At 45.8% G+C, this 26,789-nt stretch overlaps 1 protein-coding gene across 1 annotated transcript in view; it reads left to right on the top strand.

Annotated features, from left to right (window-relative positions):
- The window catches only part of LOC5668029 (uncharacterized), a 45,174-nt gene that overhangs the window by 12,325 nt on the left and 6,060 nt on the right, over positions 1 to 26,789 (top strand). The window contains exons 3-8 of the mRNA XM_061656918.1: positions 10,986 to 12,548; positions 13,439 to 13,665; positions 13,950 to 14,103; positions 14,365 to 14,634; positions 15,718 to 16,008; positions 17,324 to 17,524. Of these exons, the coding sequence (XP_061512902.1) occupies positions 10,986 to 12,548; positions 13,439 to 13,665; positions 13,950 to 14,103; positions 14,365 to 14,634; positions 15,718 to 16,008; positions 17,324 to 17,524 (2,706 nt within the window). The remainder of the gene's footprint in view (positions 1 to 10,985; positions 12,549 to 13,438; positions 13,666 to 13,949; positions 14,104 to 14,364; positions 14,635 to 15,717; positions 16,009 to 17,323; positions 17,525 to 26,789) is intronic.

Here is a 26,789-nt window from a genome sequence, read left to right as displayed (position 1 = left end):
GGCCATTCCGTTACTTAATGACAGAAAAATCCATTATTTTGTTAAATGTGTCAACATTTTTCCAAAATCCTTAGGATTTCATAACGAAACTCATATTTATGGTAACGTTCTAAATGAACACATAACCACGCAATTACTAGTTTTTCAACATAACTGTTATGAAATATTATTGTTTTACCAAAATTATTTGCCTTTTGACCATATTTATGCATTTTGAAGTGTTTTTTACCATAGTGCCATTATAGGTACACAAAACAGGCATGTTCCTATAGTGGTTATAGTTATAAAATCAATATAAACAGGTCATTTTAGATTATTTTTTGAGTATATGTTTGACATGTCGTACTGTTTTCACTAAAATAAGCAATAGAAATGAGTTTTATGTAGATAATTTACCAAAAAAATGCCAAAAGTCGCTTATATGGCTGGATGAAAAGTTGACTTCAAATCAAGCACACTCTTTCGGGTGTGGGTTGACGACAGGTATGATGCATCGATCAATAGTCAATAGTTTCATCGATCAAATTAATACATTTTTTACGATCAAATTACGCAAGGAATCAATATTATAGCAGCAATCCTTGCTATTCATGCGAAAACAGCTTCGAAACTAAGTTTCACTGATATTACACACTGTTTTGAAGGTATCTTTGTTTACCAGCACTATAGAAACACATTATGACGACTATAGGAACCATACCACCATTATAGATACAACGAAGCAGTCACAAAAATATGTATTTTCTCACAAATTTATCGTATTTCATGATAAAAATGGTTGTAATTGCGAAGATAAAACATATTCCAATTGCTATGGGTTAAAATATTCAGAAATTGTCCTTCCTGGTACTTTAAATCCATTAAAACACATCTGTACCACTACAAATAGCGCCACTATTAGTACATTTACCCTATTTATTTTTTAAATTGTGTGATGTTATTTCATATTGTATTATGTTTTATTTTCTTATGTTCTCTTTTTTTAATGTTTCATTTGATTTTTTCAACGTGTTTGAATTAGTTATGAAAAATTCAATGTTTATAACCAATAAAACACATTCAAAATACAGCATATTACAATTAATATTACGTTACCGCTCGAGAACAGTGAGCACCCAGCCATAAAAATTGTTCGACTTGATGTGAAAGAACTTCCTGAAAAAAAGTTCTATTTTATTCATAATATGTTTTACCCCATTTTCTAGCCCACAAAAGAAACAACTTTCAAAAAAACGGCAACTCTCGTTCGTTCATATTTATCAGACCGTAATTATTTGATGAATATAACTCTTCTCCTCTTGCAGTGTGCTATTGCAATTTTTACCTCGTGTGTTTTTTTAAACGAAACCAAGTTTTTAACGCCCTCCACACATCATACAATGATGAGCGCCCGAGCGCGTACAGTGGAGCGAATGTAGACTGATGATATAATGTTCACATTTAATTTTTACTCGCCTTCAAAGGGATTTTTATTTTCCCGCCGCATATCCCCTACTCAGCTTGCGCTATATTGTGCACCTTTGCAGCACTATGACTGTGTGTGGCTATGTGTGTGAGTGAAGCGTGGCACTATCTGGCTGCCATTCATCAGCAAGCTCCGGGCGGACCTTTTGCTCCCGGCTGTCCGTCCGGCGTCCCATTTGCAACATCGCGTAACAGTCTGACCGATGGACATCATAAAACGATGGCACAGTTTCGCTCGTGTGTTTTGCTTTTTTGCATTTTAGTTTCCTTTTGCTTCAGCAGCTCGCTTTTTGCCCTTGCTTGCGAGCTAACTATCGCACCATTAACAGCATGGATGTTGAACACGGCAAGCACGGCGCGAACGAAGCGCGCGCGGTGGTGGTGAAGCCAGACAAAAAAAAAAACATTCCCATCCAACACACTCACTCTCCCACTTCTATCTCTAGCTGCCACAAAACAGGCCACATAACAAGCGGGAAAGTGGCGGCTAAAAATGGCTCGCTGCAACATAGAAAGCTACCGAGCAAAACAAAGTGCGGCTGTGGCAAATGGTGAACTGAAACAGACAGAGCAAAAACAAAACAAAAACAATCACGCAGCACAGGAGCATAAAACGAGCGGCGGGAATTTCATGTTCAGCGTTGCAAACTACAAGCAATTTACACGACTGTAGCCACACACACACACACACACACACACACACACACACAAGCACATGTGTGTTTCTGACTTTATGCGTTTCCTTCCATCACTCAGCGATGCTCCCACGGTGCTGATGCAGTTGTCATGCAGCGCACCGCGCGAAGAGATGCGGCGAGTGAAGCATATACATCAAATGATCAAATGCCAACACTCTAGCCCGCGAGCCGCAGTTTGTGCATGAGAACCAAGGGGAGGAAAAAGTTCGAGCTAATAGCTGATAGATTTCACCCAATTGCTGCCGGCCCACCAGGGTCCGGTAACGTTTGGATTGATAGGCCCAGGCCACATTTCGTCCATCAATCGAACGAAACGTAAAGCGAATAAAATTGTGGATGAGTTTTAATGGCAATGAAAAATAAGAAAATAAAACAAAGGGTTACTGGGAAGTCCGGCTTGTCTGCCGGCACAGCCGATGATTGTATTGGATTTCTGGTCGGTCATTTTGGTATTCAGCGCAAATATAACGTTGCCTGCGCATTCTTTTTCTATGAAAATGCAATACCCAACTGAAGCATCTATTCAGTGTTTTCAGGCAAATGTTTAGTTCCAGCTAACGAACAAGCAATCGGATGGTTCAGCGATAAGGCCTAGCGATACGGTGGAGGAATAGAAATTCAAAGATTTTCAATTGATGTTTCAATTTTATGCTAATAAACCCCAATACAGATAGATTCATCCTAATGAAGCGGAATTATTTCTTCGATAAACTCAAAATATTCGGCATATTTTAAAGAATTATGTGTCTACAAGCCTCAAATCTCTGTACAATTTTGATATAAAATAGGAACTAAGACAAGGAACAATTAAAAAAGCAAACATAAAAATTTCACCATGAACATTAAACATTAAAAGACAGAGAAAAAAACAGTAAAACAAAATAAATTCCACCACTTTCAACAAAGCTTCCGGCTTGACCTACATAAACAGTAGAAACAGAACAATAAACCAGATCACAGACGCTGATATTTTAGCGCCCCTTCCAAACCTTCCAAACCACATTTCTCGTACCCAGCTCGTCACATTCGTCACGTATCCAACGGTGCGGAAAACCTTACACACTTACGGATTGGATTCCAATTCTTCCTCTCAATCTCTGCGTTTTACTGCCCGCTTTCCACCTCCCTTTTTTTTTTTTGTTGCCACCAACGCTGACCGGAAGTGCTTCCTTTTAGATTTCTTCTGACGATGACGGTAGAATGATCAATCCATTGCCATCCGACTCCGTTCGTTCGGACACTTATTATCCATCATGTCACGGTTTGCTTCTGTGCGGGGCGTACCATTCCACAACCCGGCGCCTTTCCACCTCCTCCCATCGACCGGGCAAGCGAGGCAAAAGCAACCTTTATTTCATCGTCACCGGAGTGCCCGGAGTCCGATGCGACTGGCTAAAGTATGTCACCGGATTCCGGCCACGTTTCGCTGTCCGGTTATGACAAGGTTTCCGCTTCGGTTCATACAGTCTGGTTCCTCTTCGATTGCTCCTTCCAACCGACCGCTCCACCTACCCACCCCCAGTGATATGCGCTTTGTGCTACTGCTGCTGCTGCTTTGTTAGAAGGAAAAAAAAAACCCCAGAACACATTTGGTACACAGCAGCACAGCCGTCTTGCGTCCACGGCTTGACGCAAAAGGCAACACTGAATACCGGGAAGGGAAGGGAGAAGCAAAAAACCAATCCAAGAACGTACTTCGATCGCGTTTCCCTTTACCGATAATTGGAAAAGTGAGCAGAATAAAATTTCATTATCACCTCGGCGAGCAAGCTTGGACGGGCACGTTTGCCGATTGGTGTTCACTTTCGCCAAAGGCGCATGGCGATGGAAAGACGAGATTATTTGCTGTGTGATCGGCTACACTGCCTTGTCGTTTGTGTGTATGTGTGTGTGCCGGCCTGGGTATTCCGCTTCGTTTCACTTCATATCTATTTGACTTTACATGGCTGACAGAGCTAAAAGATTTAGCACCGCAAGCACTTCTTTAAAGAGTTCCAATCCATGAGACTCATCTGGTTTTTGACACTCGGAAGTGAAAATCCGGTTATACGTGTCTTTAAACTTCGATTGTTTTTAGCTTTCTCAAATTTTTTAACCTAAATGTATGAAATAATGGAACAGAAATATAGTTTCATTCACATTCTAGCATAAATCATTATGATTTTTTTGTTCTATTTCCATTCTATTCCAACACCAACTAAAATTATGGAGACGCCCAGTACTTCATACGAACAGTGCATGGAGACGCCTGGTGGCTCAGGAAAAAAGCTTCCCGTTTCTTCTAAAAAGCCAATCTGGAACAGTGTTCTAGCTTCCGAAACACATTACACAAAACAACTCCACACAACAAGCAAACAAAAAGAAACTCCCAGAACAAAACACACACAAACTCCTTCTCTAAAAATTGTCTTCCATTGGTAGCGTCTTCCTTGGCTGCGATTTGGGTGTCAAGTCACGTATAAACATGCCGTTTACAGACTATGACTCCTGCCAGCCAGTTAGTCGTGGCTTCAAAACACTGCTGGCCAGCGCTGTCCTTCCACCGTCCTCCTTTCTAGCCCATGAAACCTAGTTTTATGGCTACTAAAGCAAACGTTTGGCCGTGCTATCATCATTCGTTGGGCAGCGATGGGCAACGCCACGGGGTAGGTAGGGTGCAGCACACTGTGGCAGCATTCACGAGACGACGAGATTCTGTGGCACACGATGATGGTCATAAAAATAAAACCAACCAAGGGAGGCACACAAAGAAAAAAAACATCATGCTGGCCAATGGGTCAACCGGAACCGTTTCCCTTAGCATTTTCCCAGCCACAGCCCAACCCGTACCATTTGGTGAGGCTTTATTGGCTTCAAACAGACACACACACACACGCACAGACACACTTTCGCAGTCGGCACACAAAAGCTACCGACCGATAACGGCTAACGGACTCGAACGAAATGTGGCTCAATGTAGAAGAAACCATTAATTTTCATTCCGCTTTTTGCGCGGGTACGCCTTTACCCTTGACTTTGGGTGGCCCGCTGGTAAACTTCTTTTTTTTTCGCCCCAAGACGAAGCAGATGGACCGGCTGCCCCCGATCGGTTGGTTAAAATGAGGGCTGCAGCGGGATCTTCAACCAAACTTATGGCCGCACCCATAACTGTGTAAAAATATTACTAATTGTATTCCGCTTTTCTGGCTGCTCAAGCAGCAAAATGTTGTCCAATTCCGCCTTCGCGTACACAAAACACGGCCGGCTACTGCCTGCCAACTGGCGCCCATGCTCATGCGTTGCTGTCGTACGAATGAGGGATGAGGGTGTATGTTTTGGGGCGCACAATACAAAATGAATCGTTTACTGTACCCGCCCATTCTTTGTTCTGTTCCGTTCCTAGTTTGATAGATTGTATATCCTACAAAACCAGTTTTTCTTCCCCCTTCGTACGGAACACTACACACAAACGTACAGCAACACACACACACAAGATGGGAGATTTATAAACGCGTATAATTTTCTGCTTCCAAAGCACCCGAGCTCTGTTTTGCTGATTAGTCGAAGTGGAACGTGAAGCGAGAGAAGGAGAGCAGGCAAAAAAAGCAGGCACACATAATGCCCAAGTGCCATACATGACATGCAAGGAGTCGGCCGCTTCTCCTTCCTTGAAGCGACATACATAAAGCGGCACTTCTTCATCGCCACTCAGAGAACGAAGAGCGAAGACGATGCGTTCCTTTTTTCCTCCGGGTGGGTTTTGTTTTTGGGGCAAGTTTTTGCGACCAAAGCAAAGCGATGTGAGTGTGTACGGTACACAAGCGAAGTGGAAGTGGTGGTGAAGATTAATGACGCCAAGAAGGGTAGTATAGTGTATTTCTGCTTCGTCTATGAAGACATAGAACATTTAATAGCTCGCTGAACGTTTGTTTGATCGGATGCCTTGTGTAATAAACTTCCTTCGCCTCGTGTTCGGGTGCATGATTTTTCTTGTTTATGACACGCAAAGACGAAAGACTTAAAAAATGCTTCATGAATTTAAACGTCGGTTTTTCATGCTATTTCAGTTCACAAAACCAATCCTTCCTTACTGTACAACCATTTCATTATAGTCTTTCGCTTTCCAATCGTCTTTTGCGGGCTCATGTTGAGCTAACAGTGACAAAAAGCGACTTTTATCATTTCCACTTGGCAACGTCAAACACGCACTCGCGCAAAACTTCCGTAAAATTCCCATTCCACCATTGCTGTATGTCTGACGCAAACACATGAGAACACACTAGCAGGGGCCATAGAAACACCATCCTATTTATATTTATGGCAACAATTTTTCTCCAAAAGTGTGCCAAATAAATCAAATCAGCCAGAAAATTCGTGATTTTACATGCGCAAGCACGTTCGGGCGGGCAAAGCAGTCTCGCGAGCAGCAGCGCGGTACAACACATTCGACGTTATCCATTTTCCCGGCTCATTCGGAAACCGCTTCGGATGCGTTTGGCTGCTCAATCGATACTGAGCGTTTGTTCTTTTTTTTTTCTTGCAAATTTCAGAAGATGATACTTTTGTGCCGGTTTTTGTGTGCTAACAACACATTGTGCTGATTGTATTTATTCAAACTCGGCGCAAGAAGCAAGGCTTAAACAAATGTATTTATTTTTAAAAGTTTAGAGGACCCGCCGCAAAAGCACTCCAATTAGGGAGCACCAAAAAAAATCACACATTCAGCACAATTTCCTTCGCTTTTGTAGCGTTTGAAGTTTTATCGAGCATGTTTATTTGGCACCAGTTTTGTTTGGCGATAACTTTTCGAATCAATTCATTCACTTGTGCTACAATGTGGAGTGTTGTGCTGTTTGCTCGATCGGTGACACCGCCTGGGCCCTCCGCAGCAAAGTAGACAAAAACGTTAACTAGTCCCCGTTCCGGACTATCATGTCTCCGCTCAGGGGAGGGGGGGACGGGCTTCTCTTTGAGACCCGGCCGGGCTTACTGTTTCGCATAAAATTTCCTCCATCATGCAAAAACAAGCAAAACAAAGCGCCTTCACTGAAGGGTTTCTTCTTCCCATTTACTATGCCCCACAAGGCCCGGGGTAAGCTATTAGAAGTACCGAAGGGATCCCCACTCAAACAAAAGCAAAGCTGCAACAGCAAGAGCACACACACACGCACAAAAAAACAAGCCGACGCCAGCAGTTTTCCGGCCCCACTTCGGTGAAAGATCGTATGAGTATTAAGGGATTAAGGGATGAAAAAATCCTCCCGTCCGAAACCCGCGGTGAACCAATGAGCCGATAAGGGCAGAGTGTATGGGAAACCGCTCCCAACTAAGCACCATCTCCTTTCCCCCGGTGCACGATTCTCATCCTCATCCACACCCCAAAATCGAAAGGGATAGAGGCGAGGTAGGACCGAAACGTTCCATCGTAAAAATCTCTGAAGCTAGAAGTAGGAAGATTTTCCTAATACCGCGACCCCTCCCACACACACCAACGAGCGATCCCTTGGTGCCTTTACCTTCAGCAACGCACCTACACCATCCCGGACCATTTTCGGAAAGTTTGACGCTTCCCATCGACCAACTTTTCCACACGGAGGAGTGATGAAAAGGATGAAAACGGACGGTTGGGATCGTAAAAGAGGCAAAAAATCGGAACGCGTCGCACGGCAGAACGCCGGCAAGAATGATTCTCGCGCAGGAAACTTTCGAAACGGATACGGTTAGATTCGCTTTGCTCTGTTGCTCGCTTTCTCTTTTACTCACAAAACGTGGTCAAAATCTCAAACGAGCCGCCATTCGGGAAACGGTTTCACCAAGTCCACATCAAACGATGGGTCATGGGCACACACACTCACCCATCTACCCGATAAGATATCTCCCAACGAGACTAACGACATGGTAGGACAACAAACAAAAAAAGAACCCCCCCAGAAGACAATACAGAACCGACGAGCCGTCAGGGACACAAGAACTCCCCTTCGTCGAAAAAAGAAGAGCGTGCAACTGAACGTCTCATAAAATTAGATCATCAAATCTATAAAAATAATCAACGACGCTCTGACACCGGGCGTCAGGGAGCGCCAAGACGCCGGGCCCAAACGTCGGGTGTCGTAAAACCTTCTGGAACCTTTCCCGCCCGCTCGTCTCGAGTCAAAGAAAACCTGAAATTTGCTAGCCCACCAGGACCAAAACTGTCGACGGCCATGATCAGGGGCCGTGATAAAAGTCAACTGAGTCATCCGTTTTTAGTGAGTGACTGGTTCGGCTGGGCCCCTTCGGTGCGCTCCCAAGTGTGTCCTCCGTGTGCGCTTCAACCTCTTGGGAATTGCTTTCGAGAGGGATGCTCTCGCTCTCTCACTCTCTCTCCCTTCCCTCAATTCTGGTGGAAAAAGAAAGCTGGCACAGTACAGCTCCAGGTTGTTGATGGTGCGCGTTGCGGTGTCGCGTTTCATTATTGCGTACACTTACGCGGAATGGACTGCTTATTGTTCCCACCGTTTCCGCGGCTTTCCCGCGCCACTTATTGCGCATTGTTTGCCGTGCAAAATCGGAACGACGCAGGTCATACCCTCGCGCGCGCCAGAAAGGAAGCACCCCGGTGGTATGAACGTTTTATGGGATCGTATTCACACTGTGCGCCACACTAACAGACAAACAGGGCAACTTCCAACATCAACGCAGCGTGCCAGGAGCGGGAGAAGCAAAACACTTGTACCGAATATTGCGCACCGAACAGGTTTACGCGCAGCTGTTTCGGCGGTGTCGGCCATGCGCCCGCGGATGCGTTGAAGAAAGATATTGCTTTATTATACAGATTGGAAGATTTTTTTTACTAACGAAAGAAATGGTTTTGTCTTCTGGCTCATGTGACGTCATGCTTTGCGGTGTTGGTTGTGCAGAAAGTGCATTTTCTTAAAATTAGTATGCCTCTCGTAAAAATAAGATTCTTTCTTCGAAGAATTTTATGCTCCGGAAGATTGTAAAAACCGAAAACCATTCTACTCTCTAGGCGGGAACATATTTCAGAACCTCCCATAAATCCTAGAGACGGAGAAATGGAGATTTAATTGGATCTTTTCCTTTACACCAATTAACTAGCATGAAAGATTTCATCGCCTCGATATGGAACTTTAAAAGTAGAATAGATTGTAATGAATATTAATTCCTCTGGGCTCTAAACTAGCATAAGCATAGGAAAAGATGCTTAAGTTGTCGAGAGCAACCTAATTCTGGGAACGTTTAGAAAAGATTACAATCTTGAGGGTATTGAAGACTCTCTTAACTGAGGCTTTTTAAACCAAAGATGAATGGTTCTGAAGGGCTTCTCTCAGTAAAACGCTTAATCCTTATTACTGCCCTTTTCACTGAGCTCTGCTTCACTGGAATCTTCAATTTCCACTTCGTCACATCGGAAATTATTCATATCAATTACACATCAGCATCACCAGTTCAACACCTCACACATTGAAATAAAATAAAACAACGAATGTCTCGAAGAAAATCGATCCATAACATACTCCAAACACGATTCCAACGCCGCCCACTCTCACGGTGTAATTCTGCTAAACACCGACTCATCTGCTTCAGTGACACGTTGAAATTGTATACATCCACTCTGCCGCGCGACACGTTCGTGCCGTCCAACAAGGTGTAAACTGATCGGGCCCTGCCCGTCCCAGGGCCCACACAACACCCATGTCAGTCGCTTCTTCAGGCAAGCAAAGCAACCATACCCTTGAAATAATAAATAAGCAAGGTGCCAGCGAGGATGAGGGCTATCGCCAGCAGCACCACCAACCAGATGATGATGTTCGATGGCAGCCGAACGGTAGCAGCATGAAGCAAAAATCTCTTCACCAGTTTCCTTTTTTTTTGCTCGTGCCATTGAATTGATTCGCCGTTTTCGAGGTGATGAAGCTTGAAGTTGGGGCGCCCGCGCGCTATCGAATGACGATGGTTTTTTTCCAAGAAGCTCGCCCCGTCATGATGTGCGGCACAAGTGCCACTCAGCGCACATTAAAGATTTAACATCTTCACTCTCTCGCTTGGCACCACATTGGGATGAGGTAGAAGGTAATAGGGCAGCCTGGGTAATGGTATTAAGAGGTTTTTTCTCCCCCTTCTTTCTATTGGAACGAAATCTTACACCCGTGATTCCACACTTGCATTGTCGTCCACACATATAACGTATAAGAGGGAGGGGTCCGGGTGTTTGTAGCAATATTTATGGTTTTTTGTTATCATTTACTGACCCCATCAAGGTGAATGTTTTCCATTGATTTTGCACCACAATGAAAGAAGCTGATATTATAAATTGATTTCGCTTTTTTCAACTTTGGAGTTCAGTACTAACAGTGCTTGGTTAGTACCGTAAGTAACAAAGAAACCCTCAAGATCATTCGTTTGGTGCAGATGCAATCGGAGCAATATCTTCAATATCTGAGCAAAGAATGAAATAAAGATTAATGTCTTATTTTCGTCGCCAATAGATTGAATCGTCATTTCACACTGAACATTGAAGAAGCCAGTGCTATGGAGGCATCTTAAATTCAACCCATGGATGTTAAATGATATTTCAATATAAGGGTGAGAAGTCACCCATAGTTCCAAATGTATTGAGAAATAGAAGTGCAATTCTGTAATTATCGCAATTCCTCACATTTCCTGGGTTCTCTAGAATTTCTCCAAAAAAATCTTAAAATTTCAGAAATCTTGAATATTTCAGCAAAATTGATCCAAAACCAACGTCGAATGCAGATAATTTAGACTCTAGCGTACGACAAAAAAGCAAGAATATACAAACAAAACTAATGAGCTTTCCTTTGTTTTCAATATCCTTTCCAGGTTCCTTGGCAAACCAACAACCACCCGCTCGCGGGACGCTCGAAAGCAGCGACGACAGTACACACCCCAACCAGGCCACGGCAGGGCCGCAACCTATTTACCACCGAACCATAGATAGTAGTCAATTCCTCAACACCGCCCTTCGCCCGGATGGACCGTCATCCAAAATAACTGCAAAGCGGAAAGACTCGCCATTATCCATCCCTGCGACACCAGACACCCCAACTACAGCATCCCGTAGACCTAAGAGCAATGTAGCTTATAACAATTTAGATAACGTTTTACATACCGTCGACGAGCCACGGGAGGAGGGCCAGATTTCATGGGGCTCAGAGCAACCCGAACAGCGCCAGCACTACGGTTACACCGTTGACGACCGTTCCAGACATTGGCGCTACCGAAGATCTGCTAGCACTAGTGAACTACAACCGGAAAACTATTCCACGCGTTCTCCCAACGCCAACAACGTGCGGGATGGGAGTGGTTCCTCCCACCATGAAACGGCGGCAGACATTCCTACTGCTCGTGCAACTGCTGTCAATGCTAATGATGGTACCGCAACCGCTGATGCACAAAATCACAGTAGGCACAGCAGCACCGAGCAGCAAGGCCCTAGTAACGCACCAAGCCAAACGCTCCCGACCGCGCCGGCAGCTGTGATCGATAGTTTAAAGGCGAGTAATTTAGATCAACAAATTAGCAGAAACCCACCGGCGGTGGTACCGTCGAAATTAGATCCATCGGCAACTGGCGCACACAAAAGTGTACCCGCCGGAGCAGCAGCAGCAGCAGCAGCAGCATCAAGTCGGCAAAGTTTCCCATCGACGCAACCCCCAGGGAAGACAACGACGCATCCACTTTCACACTTCGCTAGCGGTCCTCCGCAGGAACGAGCAATTACAACGCCAGCCCATTCTTCGGTGACAACTGACAGCCACCATTATTACGGCGTAGAGCAAGAGCAAGCCCGCCCCGTGCCATCCGGTGGCGTTGCCAATATCATTCTGCTTGACGACCGCGTCTACATTACCCCGGTCCGCCGTACCCGCCGGGGCAACCGGACCGCCGACCTGACGCTCGACCCGACCGGTGCCATCTTTGCCGGTCCAAACTTTGACGAACAAATCATCTTTCTCAATGGGCCCGATCTGCTGGAGACGGTGGAGCCGGTGGCGCGCGCCCGAATGGGAAAAGTTGCCCGCAACGCACCGGACGAACCATTAGCGCTGCCGCTCCGGCCAATCGGGCGCGACCCGGCCGACTCGGAGCAGCTGGCGGACGGCAGCGTGGTGGCGGTGGTGTACGCCGACCAGCACGAAACGGTCCGGCTGAACTGCGAGGTGGACGCGGACATTACGACCGGCGTGTGGCTCAAGGATGGCCAGATAGTGCACGCGGCCGACAAGAAGTCACGAACCGCCGACGTACGGTTTGTGCGCGAATCGTTCGGTGCGCTCACCATCGCCGACGTGCTGCTGGAGGACGATGGCGTGTGGCAGTGCGAGGCGGAGAATGCGCGCGGCTTCTTCTTCAACGGCCGGCCAATCAAGCTGATCGTGCTGGGTGAGTTTGTTTTTTTTGTCTTCAGCTTCTTCTGCTGCCAGCGACAGCGAACGAACGTCTCAAAAGTTTCCCTTTGCTCGTCCAGGCGCTCGGGACGGGCGCTCGATTGATTCGTATTGAAACACGCCGAAAACTGGTACTGCCACTTCCACCACGGCCAGAAGAAGGAGTAGAAAGGAAATGAAGTTTCACAGCTTCACTGCTTTGCTCGGCGCCCCATTGCAGCGGAGCCACTTTTTTGGACGAATGCGCTTCATAGACTCTTTCAGTTTTGATTTTCCTTTCCATTGCTCCAACTACGGAGGATCCTTTTTTTCTCTTTTTGCTTCGGCCTTCCTCCGTCTTATCGCACCGGAAACAGAAGAACAAACAGTTTCGAAACTAAATCAATCTCTTGTTGCAGATACGTGCAGTTTCTTTGCTCTTTTTACTGTGTGTATGTATGTGTAAAAGAACGGTTTTACCATCTCATCCACAGAGAACGACTGGGACCTTGAAATTGGATTAAGCAGCGTTGCGGGTTGCGCGGATAAGTGCAAAGTTTTCATATTTCGCAATGATAGCACTTTGGCAGTGTGCCTGTACACTCCGTGGGGCCAACAAAAAAACTAATTCCATTCCACATCATTTGACTTCTTCTGCTGGCAACATTTCACTCTACGCAGAGTTCTGATGGGTTCGATCGAGAACCACTAGAATGATAAAAATAAATCACAGTTTCCCGTGCTCCAGCAAGAACATCCTTCGCAGACAACGCGCACGCTTGCATTTCCTTGCTCCAAAAAGTTGCAAGAAAGGATGCTTTCTGGTTGTACAGCTTTGAAAGATTTCAATCACGACTCACATACCTCCCAAACCGGTACCTCACGCGTATCTCTTCCATTCCACAGATCCACCGAAGGAGCCATATTTGCTGATCGATTCCCGCCGGCTCGATGCGGGCAACATGTTCATCCCGGTGAAGGAAAACTCCGAGCTAACGCTTGCCTGCGTCAGCGAGGGCGGCAACCCGAAGCCCACCCTCACCTGGGAGGTGCTGCTCAGCCCCGGCATCGACCGGCACGCACAGAAACTATCGAACGACGTGCTGGAGCTGCAGGAGATAAGGAAGGATAAGGTTAGTTAGCTCGGTTGTTTGAGTAGGAAGGAAGGAAAGGCAGCACCACAAAAAAAGTTTCTTTGCTGTCACACACACATAAAAAGCGAACATACTGTCGCAATGCTTTGCGCCTGTTTCAACTGTGCTCGAGTGGACTGATTTTTTGTTCACTTTCGACGCTGCGTGTTGTGACATCGGCCTGGTATCAGCCAGCGTGTGCGTTATGCAGTGTGCACGATACTCATCATCAACTCTCATGTCGTGTTTTTTTTTTTTTGCTGTTTGCTCTCCCACCCCAATAGGACAAGGAACCGTACAAGATCAATGCCGGCGCCGTATCGGAGGCACGCCTGCCCGCCGTCTTCCGGGTGCATCACAACGCCCGCATCCTCTGCATCATGGAGCATCCGACGCTGAAAGTGCGCCAAAACGCTTCGATTCTGCTCGATGTGCAGTGTGAGTGGAATTTTTCATTAGTCATATCAATCCCTGGCCCTGATCCTGGGCTCCTCCTGAGCAAGCACACCAGAAAAAAGGAGCCCCACATTGAATCCCGGTTCCGTTTTGTTTGATTCCTCTTCTAGTTTTGCAATATGATTTCCCTCCCTTCGAAACGAACTGAAAGGACTCCCCTTTTTTGTGTCGGGAGAAATTTCGGCGTACATTTTTCGCTAACTTTTCTAATCCCGCTTTCGTTGTTCGGCTCCGTTTCCCTAGACACACCCTCGTTCGCCATCACGCGCACGCCCGGGTTCGGCTATCCGCTGCGGGAAGGCATCGCCGTTTCGCTCAAGTGCGATGTCGATTCGAACCCACCGAGCACGCCACTGTGGCAGAAGGACGATGGTGATCCGCCGGTGCCGCAGACGGGCGACGGCTTTCTCAACTTTAGCTCGATCCGGCGCGAACACTCCGGCTGGTACAAGTGCACCTCGAGGCATCTCAACTTTCAGTACTCGAGCATCGGATATTATCTCAGCGTGCGATGTGAGTATACATCATATCTTAGCATTTGGGGAGGTGGCGGAGGGGATTTCGGAAAGCAGTTCCTGGTATTACCGTTAAATTATCGTTTGAAATGGGTTTTGCAGAGTTTCCAGGAATTGTCGGTGCTTGAGAAAGCTCGATAGTTTCTTGGTAGCGTTAGGTGATTAAATGAATTCCAATTGTTGACCATTAAGTTGATGGAAATTGATAGACGAACACCGCAATTGGTTTTCGGACGATGCCGACTCTGAACGACCTCAACTTCCGATGAGAACGACTTCAACTCTAGTTTGATTCCGATTCGAAGCAACTCCGACTACGGATGACTTCGACTCCGATTTAAACTCTGGAGGACTCCAACTTTGAAGGACTCCAATTTCGGGCTACTTCAATTCCGGACAACTCTGACTCCGGAGGACTTCGACTCCAGACTCCGAAAAATTCCGAATCCAGCCGACTTGAACTCTGGAGGACTCCAACTCTGGAGGAATTCAACTCTGGGGGACTTCAACTCTCAACAACGCTGACTCCGAACGAATTCGACTTCAGATGACTTCGATTCTGATCGACTCTAACTCTGGAAGACTCCGAGTCCAGATAACTCTGACTGCGAACGACTTCGACTCCAGACTTCGGACAGCTCCGACTCCGGACTACTCTGACTCCGCAAGACTCTGACTCCGGACGTCTCCGGATGACTCCGACTCCGATGCGTGGATGTGCTCCAGAGAGCACATTATTAATTATCAGAGAAAGTTTGCACATTTCCTCAACTCTGTAATTAAAGCTTGAAAATAATTGTTCAATTCTCCAGAAAAAGGTGAAAAAATATTGATATATTTTTGTTTACATCCTGAGAAACACACTGTTTAGTATCTGGATAACCCATGTTCCAACGATTTGTTACAGCCAGTCTCATTTAAATAACATTAATTCTAGGTCTACAGCATCACTCAGGGACTATTTACCGTTACGGGTTACAACCATTCGCCTTCATTCCTGGAATGATGCTTTCTAATCAAGCTGTTTATTTTTCTTCTCATTCATTTCCCCCCGAAACCCAACGACTTGCCTTGGACCCAGACGACCCAGTCGACGTAACGTCGGAACCTGTCGAACAGGATCTTTCCCTAGCTCCATCATCTTCCTCCTCCTCCTCCTCCTCTTCGTCCTCCTCTTCCTCCTCATCAGCAGCAGCATCCTCTCCGGCATCGTCCGCATCTGCCGCCTCGTTCGCGCCCACCAACGGAGCGGGCCATGCTGCCGGTGGACCACCCTTCTCCGGAAGTGTACCGACCGGAACAAACTCCTTCAAGGCCGGCGGCCAAATGGAAGTCGAGCTCGGCGGCTCCGTTACATTGCAGTGCCCGCAAGGTAAGGTATGCTTTGGTGCAGGCCAAAATAAAACCTGTGAAGATTAAATTGTTCTCCAAAAGTTTTCCTTCAGTGCTCCTACCCTACCCTAAGCTGCTTCATGTAAAATTGTCAGTCACATTTTCACACACTGTTTTTGCTCTCCCTCTTTGCTGAGAAAAGTCATGCTGCATATGCGCTCACCTTGATAACTCACCGGAGAAACTGACTTGCATGCGAATCGTCTAGTTGCTGCCCCGAGTCAAGTTTTTGGGCCAACAGCCAACACCTCCTATTTCGCTACTCAGTTTCACAGGAGCAGAAGAACAACTTTTGCCTTACACCCACTCCTCGTTTACATTAGAGCTGGCCACCCTAGACGAATGCACGAATCTCCTGCAAACAAGACTTTGGAAAGGCAGCTAAAAATTATGTGACATGAAGCTATCAAGCCATAGCCAGACGTGGGCTACAACCACCCCCCCGGGGATCGCTGCTAGATTGCTTGTCGATTCCGACACTCAACTTTTGCAAGGCTCCCAAATCCCATCCCATCCTGGTCTCTGGAAGAAAGTCAGATGATTTACATACTGATCCAGCACGCCGCGATGCCATTCCAACTAGCGAGAGAGAACGAGGCAAATGGAATCAAAATTACAACTCAAGAGCTTAGCCCTTGTGAGCGGAGAAGTTGCACCCCACGCCCTGAACACTGACGTTGGCATTACGTTAAGGGCCGCCGCCCGAAGCGTCTAGACAAGGCCACACAATTCTAGAGCCACGGTCGATTCGAAGCCGGCTGAGCCGGTAGAAAGCTAGCAAAAACTTTGCAATGATCCGATTTTGAGCTCACTTTTTTATGGTAATGAAAGAAAAATAGTATTACCAGGCCTATTGCCAACCTGGTAAACTTTGCACTCAACCGAGCAACGTGCCTACTGACGGGCCCGTTTTCCACAAAAGTTTGCTCTCGAGTGCTCGGAAATGAACTATTGCAACCGGGGCAATTGATGTGCACGGTACGGTAAGCGCTGGGTCGTAGCAGGCGATGATGGTGGCTTGTTTTGTGGTGTGTATGTAAGGAAAGCTCTGATGGCCTTACTACAGCAACGGTTCAGTTTTTTCAGCTTTTTTTCTTCCCACTTTCCAAATTAATGCTCCAGCCTGAAGTTGGAACGAACGAAACCTGAACTGTTTGCCTTCCACTACACGGAAATCTTTAAATTAAACCATTCTAATTCTATCAACACTCCAAAATCTACCTTCACGGTAGTGGCACGAATTCAATAACTGTTATGCACTATCAATAGCGTTCTTTTTTTTACTTCTATTGCAGGATCGCTTGGCTGCTGGTCGCATCTGGATTCGGCATCGGCTAGGGTGAAGGGATCGGGCGCAGGCCGGCACACCCAAACCGGTCAATTCTCGCTAAAGGACGTCGTCTACCAGGACGCTGGCACGTACAAATGTGTCGGCCAGAGCGGTGCCGGCCGCAAAAAGCTCGAACTGCAGCCGACAGCTTCGGTTGCGATTAAAGGTAAGGAGCAAGAGAGAGAGAGAAAAAACAAAACTGGTGCTACATTCCTACAATTCCTACTGTACACGACCCGTTCCAGAGCAGAATGGGTCAACTGGTTTTTAATTGTGCACTCGAAACAGTTTTTGCTAGCTGTGGAGAGGGCAAACAAAAAAAAAGGAGCGAAATAACCCTCTCAAGCTACTCAAACAAAGCCAAACGATCGCGCTTCGTTTCGGTAGCGTTTCCAAGCTAGTGAGGTTATTGAATATTGGCTACGTTTCGTTCTACCTTTTTTTTTTGCTCAACGACTCTACAAAGCCCGTGAATAGCCCGCGAAATAAAGCGATAAAGGCGCATTCGTTAGCCGAGTGACCTCGCCGACCGGAGCCAATTGCTTTGCCGGGGCCGGAAGCGATACCGAAAAAGAAACCGCAGCACACTCGCACACACAACACCGGCTTCATCCATTCCGGTGCAATTGCATTTCTTGTATGGATCGAAAACGGATAGAAAAAAGAAACACAACAACTACCACAACTGACCACTTTTTCCCTCCTGAGCTGGCATGTGTGGTTCCTGTGCCGGTTCTGGGTCGGGTTGCACACGACCGTGGATGCCGTGTTTCCGTTTTGTTTCGCTTTGCGCGATGCTCACCGGACGCGAAATGGGGCGGATCTGGGTGGAATCGATTGCATCGTGGTTCAGCTACTCTTACGGTTGACCTATGGAACATTGGATCTTGGGGAAGCGACTAAAGACCGACCTTTCAATCCTTCTCGCGGGCTCAGGCAACCCCGGATGGGCAAAGAACGAACCCGATATCTATAGACCCGTCAGCCCATTTGGGCTTTTCGAGGTCCATAGAGGCAAGACTTCACTAACCACCACCACCCTCACTCATCCGGAACTTTATGTTAGCAACACCGCAACGAGCTATTTATTGCTGTCCATTGGACCCAGCGATGTCCCAGACCCCTTTCTGCCCGTTTTGAGGGACAGCGAAGTTATTTGTCCCATCGGGTCGAGCCATTAGTTTGGCTGGCAAATGGCCAAAGGTTCCAGACCATACCTAACCTAACATTATTGTCCATTGGCTCTCCCTTCGTGTGGGCAATCGAGAAATCATTCCCGAGGCTATAAAAAACGGTCTTACACCGGGGCAAAACACACACAAACGCGCGCGCACGCGATCTGCATGCAGTTTTTCGCTTTGTGTACAAGCTTTTTTGTGATTGTAAGGAAAAAAACAGGACAGGAAAAACAACAATACACCGAATGAAACAAGGCACTGTGGAGAAATTGGTCGGCGGTGGTGGTTAACTGGCAGTGGGAGTTTGGTTTTTTGTAAATCCTTATTCTAGGATTCCACGCTCTGTTTTGAATCGTTCGTTCGCAACGATTGCTTACTGTGAGGTGAAACCCGTCAAGCGAAAAATGGTACACAATTGTCTGAATTTCCAATGCATGAAGCAACGGATTGCAATGGATTGGATTGGCATCGTTTACAATCGTCATCGGTCAATGAATAATCGAGTGGCGTTGTTTCAGTCCTTTCAATCTGCAAATCACTACTGTTTTGTCCTCGCACTCAAAGTGGAGTTGTGTTTTATGGCGATCAATTCAATAAGTTTAAAAAAAGAGAGCACCCCCTAATGAACAAAACTCCAACTGTAAGTACCGTCTGGGGGCAATGAGTTTACCTCTGCCATCTTCACGAAAAGCTCCACCGTTGAGTTGAGTGCAGTTGCTTTAAATTAAAGACGTTATCTGAAGATGAAAAGCACCGCCCCTGAAAGATATCCAACTACACTGGCCCACTTCGTCTGGACGGTTTGTTGCAAACTGCAGTCCACGGATTGGAGCCACGCACACAACAACAATCAACTCAAAAAAGAAACCATCAACGTCTAGACCGTACGTTTGACTGCAAAAGCGAAATCTTCGCAGTCGGAATGAAATATGTCTGGAGTGTTGGCAGTAATTCGTGCCGTTTGTGTGCCTGAATAGCAGCTGAACAGCGAGGCGCTGTACACGGCGAATGGGGCCTCGTTTCGCTTGGGGAGATAAAATTGGCGGCAACAGTAAGGCATTTGGTGGAATGGGCAATTCGGCAAAGAAAAGAAAGTCAGTTTCAATTTCTTTCATTCGGGTAGTTGCCGTTTTCCCGAGAAGCATTGCTTTATGCTTATGTTAGTAGTGTGGTGCGCTTTTTTTTGCTTCTTTTTCTGCCCATCCATCCATCCTGATTTCCGGCAAGCCGTCCGCTACTTGCAAGCAGTGATGACCAAAACAAGCCTTACTGCGCTTATTGGAGCAGTTTTGTACGGAGAGTTTCCTTTTCACTTTGCTGTGCCACGTTGTGTGTGTGTGTGTTTATGGAAGTTGCAATCCGTAATGTGAAGTGCATGATGCGGATGTGAGTTGCTAGACTGCTTTTTTTCTGGTTGCTGTGCGCACTGTGGTCGTGGTCAATCATAAAGACCCCGTCCCGGTAAGCTCAAGCCACTGTCCAGCTGAAGTAAAGAAATGATTTTCTAAAGAAGTCCACTGCCTTTGCAGAAAATGAATGTAGTTTGCTTCGTGCCTGGATGCCATTTTTCTTCCCGAAAGCGACTAACTATGTAGTGTGTTGTAGGGAGAGGCGATCGTTTTTATTCCACCACTACCCTTCACTTAGTAGAAAATGGTTCTAGAAAGGTAGCATTGCACATACCATCAACCAGGCGGAAGATCCAGGTGTACCTTGAAATGCAATTGACTTGCAAGAAAAAATGTTTGAAGTATCCTATCTACTACAGAACGCAGAGTTGCTTTTGCTTTATAGGTAGAAAGTTGCTTGCTTACACTGTAATATTGGCTTAAACGTTTGACCATTGGCGAATGTAGTAGATAATGATGCAGAATTTGCTCGTGAGTTTCACCTTTCAATGTATTGTAGTAATTAATGACGTTAAACTTCTCTTTTGAGTTCATTTGAATATATACATTGTCCTTATGCAACTATTTAAACACATAAAGTGTTTCATTTGCGTGATTTCTTAAGTAAATTTCGTAAAATCTACTAAACCCACCCACAAAGCTCTTCATCAAACGTCAAAATAGTTCACAATTCTTGAACGCCAAACCAGTCCATTAAATCACTGTTTCACTGCACATCTAGAAGAGGATACAATATTCATACCGAAAGTGAGTGCCTCAAAACCAAAGTAATGGCTCGATGGCTATCATTAGCCAGTAGTCAAGTCCTGTGTGTCACTGACCCGATGGAAACATTTCCAACCTATGCTTGAAAGGCTGATTATAATGTCAGCACTTTAAGCCATACGCTATTCAGCCATATTGTGTACCTATCGATAATGTTATGCTTCTGTCTTCGGGCTGCCCCAAACAACCGTCAATACCATTACAACTGTCATCTTCCGTTACACACACACACACACACACACACGCACAGAGCACCGCACAGTTTGTACAAATGGTGGCTTCACAATGTTTTATCGTTTAGCCATATAATTTCGAATCAATTACAACCAGAAAGGACGATCGTGACGATTATAAATGCATTACCACCGAGGTTTTCCTGCCAGTCAAGTTGTCAAGAACTACCCCAAGTGGAGATTGGAGCATGTCTAAAGGCTGAAGAGATGAAGAGCAATGTCAGAAAGTAGGACGATTTCCATTTGGAAATGAAATAAAACTCGCCGGACACTTCTTCTGGTCACTTCTGCTCACAATCTTCGTTAATTTCTCGTCAAGACGCGTTTCGCCAAATTTGTTTGACGCTGACTAATGACGCTGCTTTCCTCCGCTTCCTACACCACCCCCCAAAACACTTCTACCCGTTTGTGTAGTTCTTCTATGCTGGGCAGACAAAGAAATATAATGACACAAGAAGATATGCTCCCGCCAGCTGATAAAAGGGGGATTGAAAAAGTAGAACACTAATCATTTTCCCCTCAAAACGGGCGGTGTACCGTGTCTTAATGGACTTTCCCGACCAAACCGTCCCGGAGCCGAAGGTCACCGGACGCTGGACGCGCTGAAGATATGAGTGGAAAATATAAATGGTTCGCATCCGGTGCACCCTTTTTCGCTCGGAAATGATTGATCCCCTTTTCGCACGGACAGCGTCATATATTTCTTCGAACCCTTTTTTTTGCCTTCTGCCGTTTTTGGATACACTCTTGAGAGACACATTCTATTAACAGTGCCGGGGGTTTTATTTCACTTTTTCATCTACTTGCTTTATCGCTTATTGAAATGTCTTAAAACAGCAACGCTATCTTTTCTTGCTCCAGTACTTATTTGGCAACCATAAAGCGGCAACTTTTACTCCGCAAACATTAATCACAAGCGCAAAAACTTCACTTCGAGGCAACTTTGCTGTGTGTGTGTGTGTGTTTCTCTCTTTGCTACAATGTTTTTCAAGTTTTATGTGCCTCCCCCCCCCCCACCCCCCCCGGCTCCCAGTCAAAAGCTCAATGCCAAAACTGATCGATCAACCGAACAAATTGGGCGCGCCCGGAAAACCGAAGCCGAACAATTTGTAGCCGCGGGGCCACCAATTTTTCATCCAGCAAACGGCGGCATGTCCCGTCCCCGTTCCCTCCCCACCCTTAGGCCTTCTTCTGACATTAGCCAGCGCCTCACTTGATGTCAAATTTATTCCGATTTGCTGCGACAAAAGGAAGGCAATAAAATAAGCCCCCACAGCCCGTCCATCTCCCTTGTCGCCGTCCTCAACCTAGGCAAGGGACGCTAGCAAGTACTTCGTATGCGGTGGAGCACCATTTGTTTCCCCCATCACGCCAAACTCATCTTCTTTTCTTCTTCCCATCTCGTCCTGCGTCCCAAGTTTGCCATGGTCGAAGGTCCAGATCCCGAGTTAAATGGTCAAAAACTCTCTTGTGTGCTATCTTTCCCATTTTTGTCACTGCCCGGGAGCCATCTTTTGACATATTATGATGGCGATGGATGAAAAGGACAAACCAGTGGGGAAGGGGGGGGAGGGGTAAAGCGCACGGAAACACAAGAAACTGGGAAGTAAAATCTCCCGACAGCGTCCGAAGCAAAAGTTCTTCAGTTGGTCCTATTTTTCATGCACTGTCCGGAGGCATAAAGGCGCACACTCTTTCCATCCCGCTTGCCACTACCGGTGCAATAATAATAATCATAATGATGACAGAAAATGGACCGAAAATTTACCTATTCCACAAGCCATTTGGTTCCGTCACGCAAATTGTGGCGACCCGTACCCGTAAGAGCGAACCGGTGTTGGACCGTCGGAACGTTTTGGAATACAAATTGGTAGTAGAATGGGCTGGAGCTTTTTTGCATTCTATTTTTAACCACTTAGGACCCGAATATGGAAAGGATTCTCGGTGCTGCTTCATCAAGAAAGCACTTTCCCTGGTACCCTGCATGTGCGTGCTCTTTGTCACCGTTGCAGCGGGATGAAATGTGGGAGAAAATTTGTCACCCAAACATTTGGTGTATGGAGCTATTTATGCTCAATCAACAATAATGAAGGAAAATGCGTCTTCAGTTTCTATTTTGCATAGGTTGTTATTCCTGTTTTGTTACTTTAACTTTCAGAAAAAAGTTCCAACTGACATATTTAATTTATATCGCGTTTTGGACAAATTCGTTGAACATCATATGGACCAAAATGAACTCACTCAGATGGATGCAGCTCAATAGTCCATTGAATAAACGTGCCAGCACCTGCAAGATCAATCACGGTTCAATTCTAGGCAAGATCATTTCACATTCCTTTTCTAAAAACGTCAATTTTAAAGCAAAAACGATATCTAATTGCTAAAAGAATATCTTAAAACCTTGGAAAAGCTACAACGTTCTATTTACCACAAAAAAACAACGACTTTACTTTACTACCCACCACCCCAACTTATGAAAGTCGATATCTTTCGTCGAAGAAAAGGCATCGCCACCTACGATAGTAAACTCTCTCTCTCTCTCTTTTTCTCTGCATTTCACCCTGCGCGTGCCCTGCCTGAGGTTACAAAGCTATTAGGATAATTAAAATATTACCATACCATTTACAAGATTAAAACTACCATCAGAACAAAAGATATGGCGCCCGTTTCAGAGCGTGGGACGAAGAACCTACGAGTGGAAAAGTGGAAAATCAGCTCTGTGATGATGATGCTCCGACTGCTGTTTCTGCTAGCTGAGGAGGATGAAATATTGAACCAACTGTGGGAGATGGAAAAATTCGAGACTTAAAAGCATCATCAGAAGGAGGGCGCCAATTGCGCTCACTCTCCGACACACCCCAAAATCAAATCATCAGAAAGAGAGAAAAAAACCTCCGTATGGCAACCCTGGAAACTGAACTGAAAGAGCAAAAGCAATGCGCTCACGATAAAATTGCTGTGCCTGATTTCAATTAACCTTCTCAATCTTTCCTGCATACTTTTCCATCGATTCTATGATTTGGGCACCGCAGAGGTTTATCAGCGTATTGACAATGGATTCGTTCGACAAGCGGGGACACGATCCAGTTCGAGCGGCAACGAATGGGTTGCAGCATCGCCGTGGCAAGAGCAAAAGTTGAAAATTGAAATCGAAGATAATCACCATAAGCCGCCGAGAGTCGGGGACTCGGGCGTGTGCATGCCGAGCAAATATTGTTCGCGCAAAAGCAAGGGGTTGTTCCGCCGGATGAGCTTAAGGAAGTCAAATCTCTCGTCCTTCCTCTCCTTCACAACCCACCACACGGATGGAATTGGAACGGATCCGGTTATGCCGTGAACGTCATCATCGTTGCAACATTCTCTTTCGACTGCCTTCCCCGCAGCATTTCCAGTGCCACCGGAAAATAATAATAATAATAATAACAGCAAGTAGAGGACCAAGTACAGAAAAATAATCCTTCAATATCCCAGCTTTGCAGCATTCTTCACGTCCCTGCCGAAACCGGGCGATGCACACATCTCAGGCCCCGTGGCTTAAACCCCCCGGACTACGACATGGAAATGATTGAATTAAAATTACTTAAGCTGAGCAGAGAAAAACACATTTCCAGCGTACACGTACGTAGGAAGGCATTTTGGGTGCGATGCAGCACGAGCATTAATAGGGATGGGATATTTGGGGAACAGGTATTTCGTACCCGCTATCAAGCGCAAATGGTGCTGACGTCTAATTTCCCCTGTCAATCGGAGGTTTTTGGACAAATTGAAATTTCGACTTCATTTGACGACGCTTTTCTGCTCGAAATGATTTCTTCTTATAGAATTGGGGGGGCTGGAACTGCAGTCAACTTAATTTTCGGAGTTTATTTGATTGCATCTATTGAACGCTATAAGATGTTGAAAAATTTGAAATTGATATTTAAACTCATTTTATACTATTTAAAACATTACCTTAAAGTTGTTTTCTACAAATACTGTTGCGCACCCAAGCCGTATCCCTGAATGACATCTCACCTTCATCCCGTCTGCTCACTTTATCTCACTTTACCGTACTCGCTACCCACCGTTTGCTCCCGAAACCCTGTTTACTTGTTCGTTATTGTCAACATCATTTCATCTTTTCGTCATAAATGTCATTATCGGCTCGAAGGTTCGCCCCGGGATGCCCGGGGGCCAGAGCCTTTAGAACGAGTTCCGAGAAACTCCATTCAGCCGGATGCTAAATGTATAGGCGCAGAAAGCGAGTTCCCCCATTCCCCCGTTCGTACTCGGATGAAAGCTCTCCCCCCGCTGCCTAAAACCCCGGCCGAAATCGAAATCGGAATGCTGCGAAAGCTTGTCTAAAATAAAATCGAAGCTGGAATTAAGTTAACATGACAGAGCAGTAAATTAAGCTTAACTCGATTCGATTTTTATTGCATTACGAAACGTTTGCTCATTTCAACGTGCCGGCGCACGTGACGTAGTGGAGTGGTAGAAGTAAGCAGATGCCACTACGCGTTCGCTCGCTCGGGTTTGGGCGTGTTGGGCTTTGGTATAGTAAAAAAAACGAAAGGGAAAATATCTATCAACACCAGGCACATCTCGGTGCGACCGTAAACCTTCCCCTCCGGCATGCCTGCAACTCCTCTGTAATACTGAAATCATTAAGATTGACGCTGATCTCCGTTCCGTCCCGTTGTTGAGTCACTAGATCCTTTCAAACGGTGGCAGACTTGTAGCGAAAAAAAAACCGAATTGAACCACGCCAACCATTCCCAAATTGTACTGAAGCAGACAAGAAATAGAATTAGAATTCCAATATCGAACACCCGTCGGGCACGTGATACAATGTGTTTTTTTGCGCGCTTGTATTCTTGTTGACGCATTATGTGCGTTTTCATGACTGTTGTCTGCTTTTTTGTTCGGGGAATTCAAACACTTAATACATCAGCAGTAGACTCGATATTAAAATATTGAAATGTAGATTCAATTATCTTTACACAACACACCACAAAAAGATGGCACTACATGCAGTCCCACAATCTAGGTCGCTGCAATTTAATACCCCCATGAACAAAATTTGTTGCATTCTTCTTTCTCATGCATGTATGCATCCCGCCGTACTCCGAATGGAAAGATATAAAACTCAATTATAACATTTAAATCACTTCAAAACTGCACTGTAAGCTTCCCGTGTTTCCGGTAAGACCTTCCCGCATCCAGAAAGTATTTGATCCGATTTGAAATCAAATCCCTCTTCCAGGTAGTATTCTCACGCAGGGAATGTATAGCTCCAAACAACCACACACACACACACACACATACGCCACCAGAACCGCTCCGGCTTTTTGCATGATGTCTTGCGAGATTTGGTAAAATAATAATCTGCTAATAGTTTCATCCGACAAATTGCTACAACCATTCCAGCAGATAACACAATGCCAGACCGCTACCGGTACCGAATCGTTATACGGTGTAATTCGATCAGATCAGGGGCAGAAAAGGATACTTTTGCTGCCCGGGGAAGGGGGCGTGGGGGGGGGGGACGAGAAGTACAAATACCAGCAAAAGCCCGGTTCAGGTTAGCAAATGTGGAATGCACACCGGCTCGTTGCCTGAGGTTCGCATAATGGTTTGGGAAATGAAACGATTATGTTGGCGATTATATTGATTGCACCCGGCGGCATTGTACCGAAGGCTGAGTTTTGATTCTTTTGCTGCCTTTTTATTCCGGGGATGGCCACAAATGATAGCGCAGATGGTGAATTTGGCTACCTGATTTGTTAGTGCTGGTGAACATCATTCGAGAAATTTCGAATAGCTAGAATTTTGGACTCATATTACAAAATGTACAGAAAATAATG

Source organism: Anopheles gambiae, chromosome 3, assembly GCF_943734735.2.
Source record: "Anopheles gambiae chromosome 3, idAnoGambNW_F1_1, whole genome shotgun sequence".
In the NCBI taxonomy this organism is placed as follows: domain Eukaryota; kingdom Metazoa; phylum Arthropoda; class Insecta; order Diptera; family Culicidae; genus Anopheles; species Anopheles gambiae.
The sequence above is the reverse complement of the archived record's forward strand: the minus strand, read 5'-3'. Positions and strand labels throughout refer to the sequence as shown.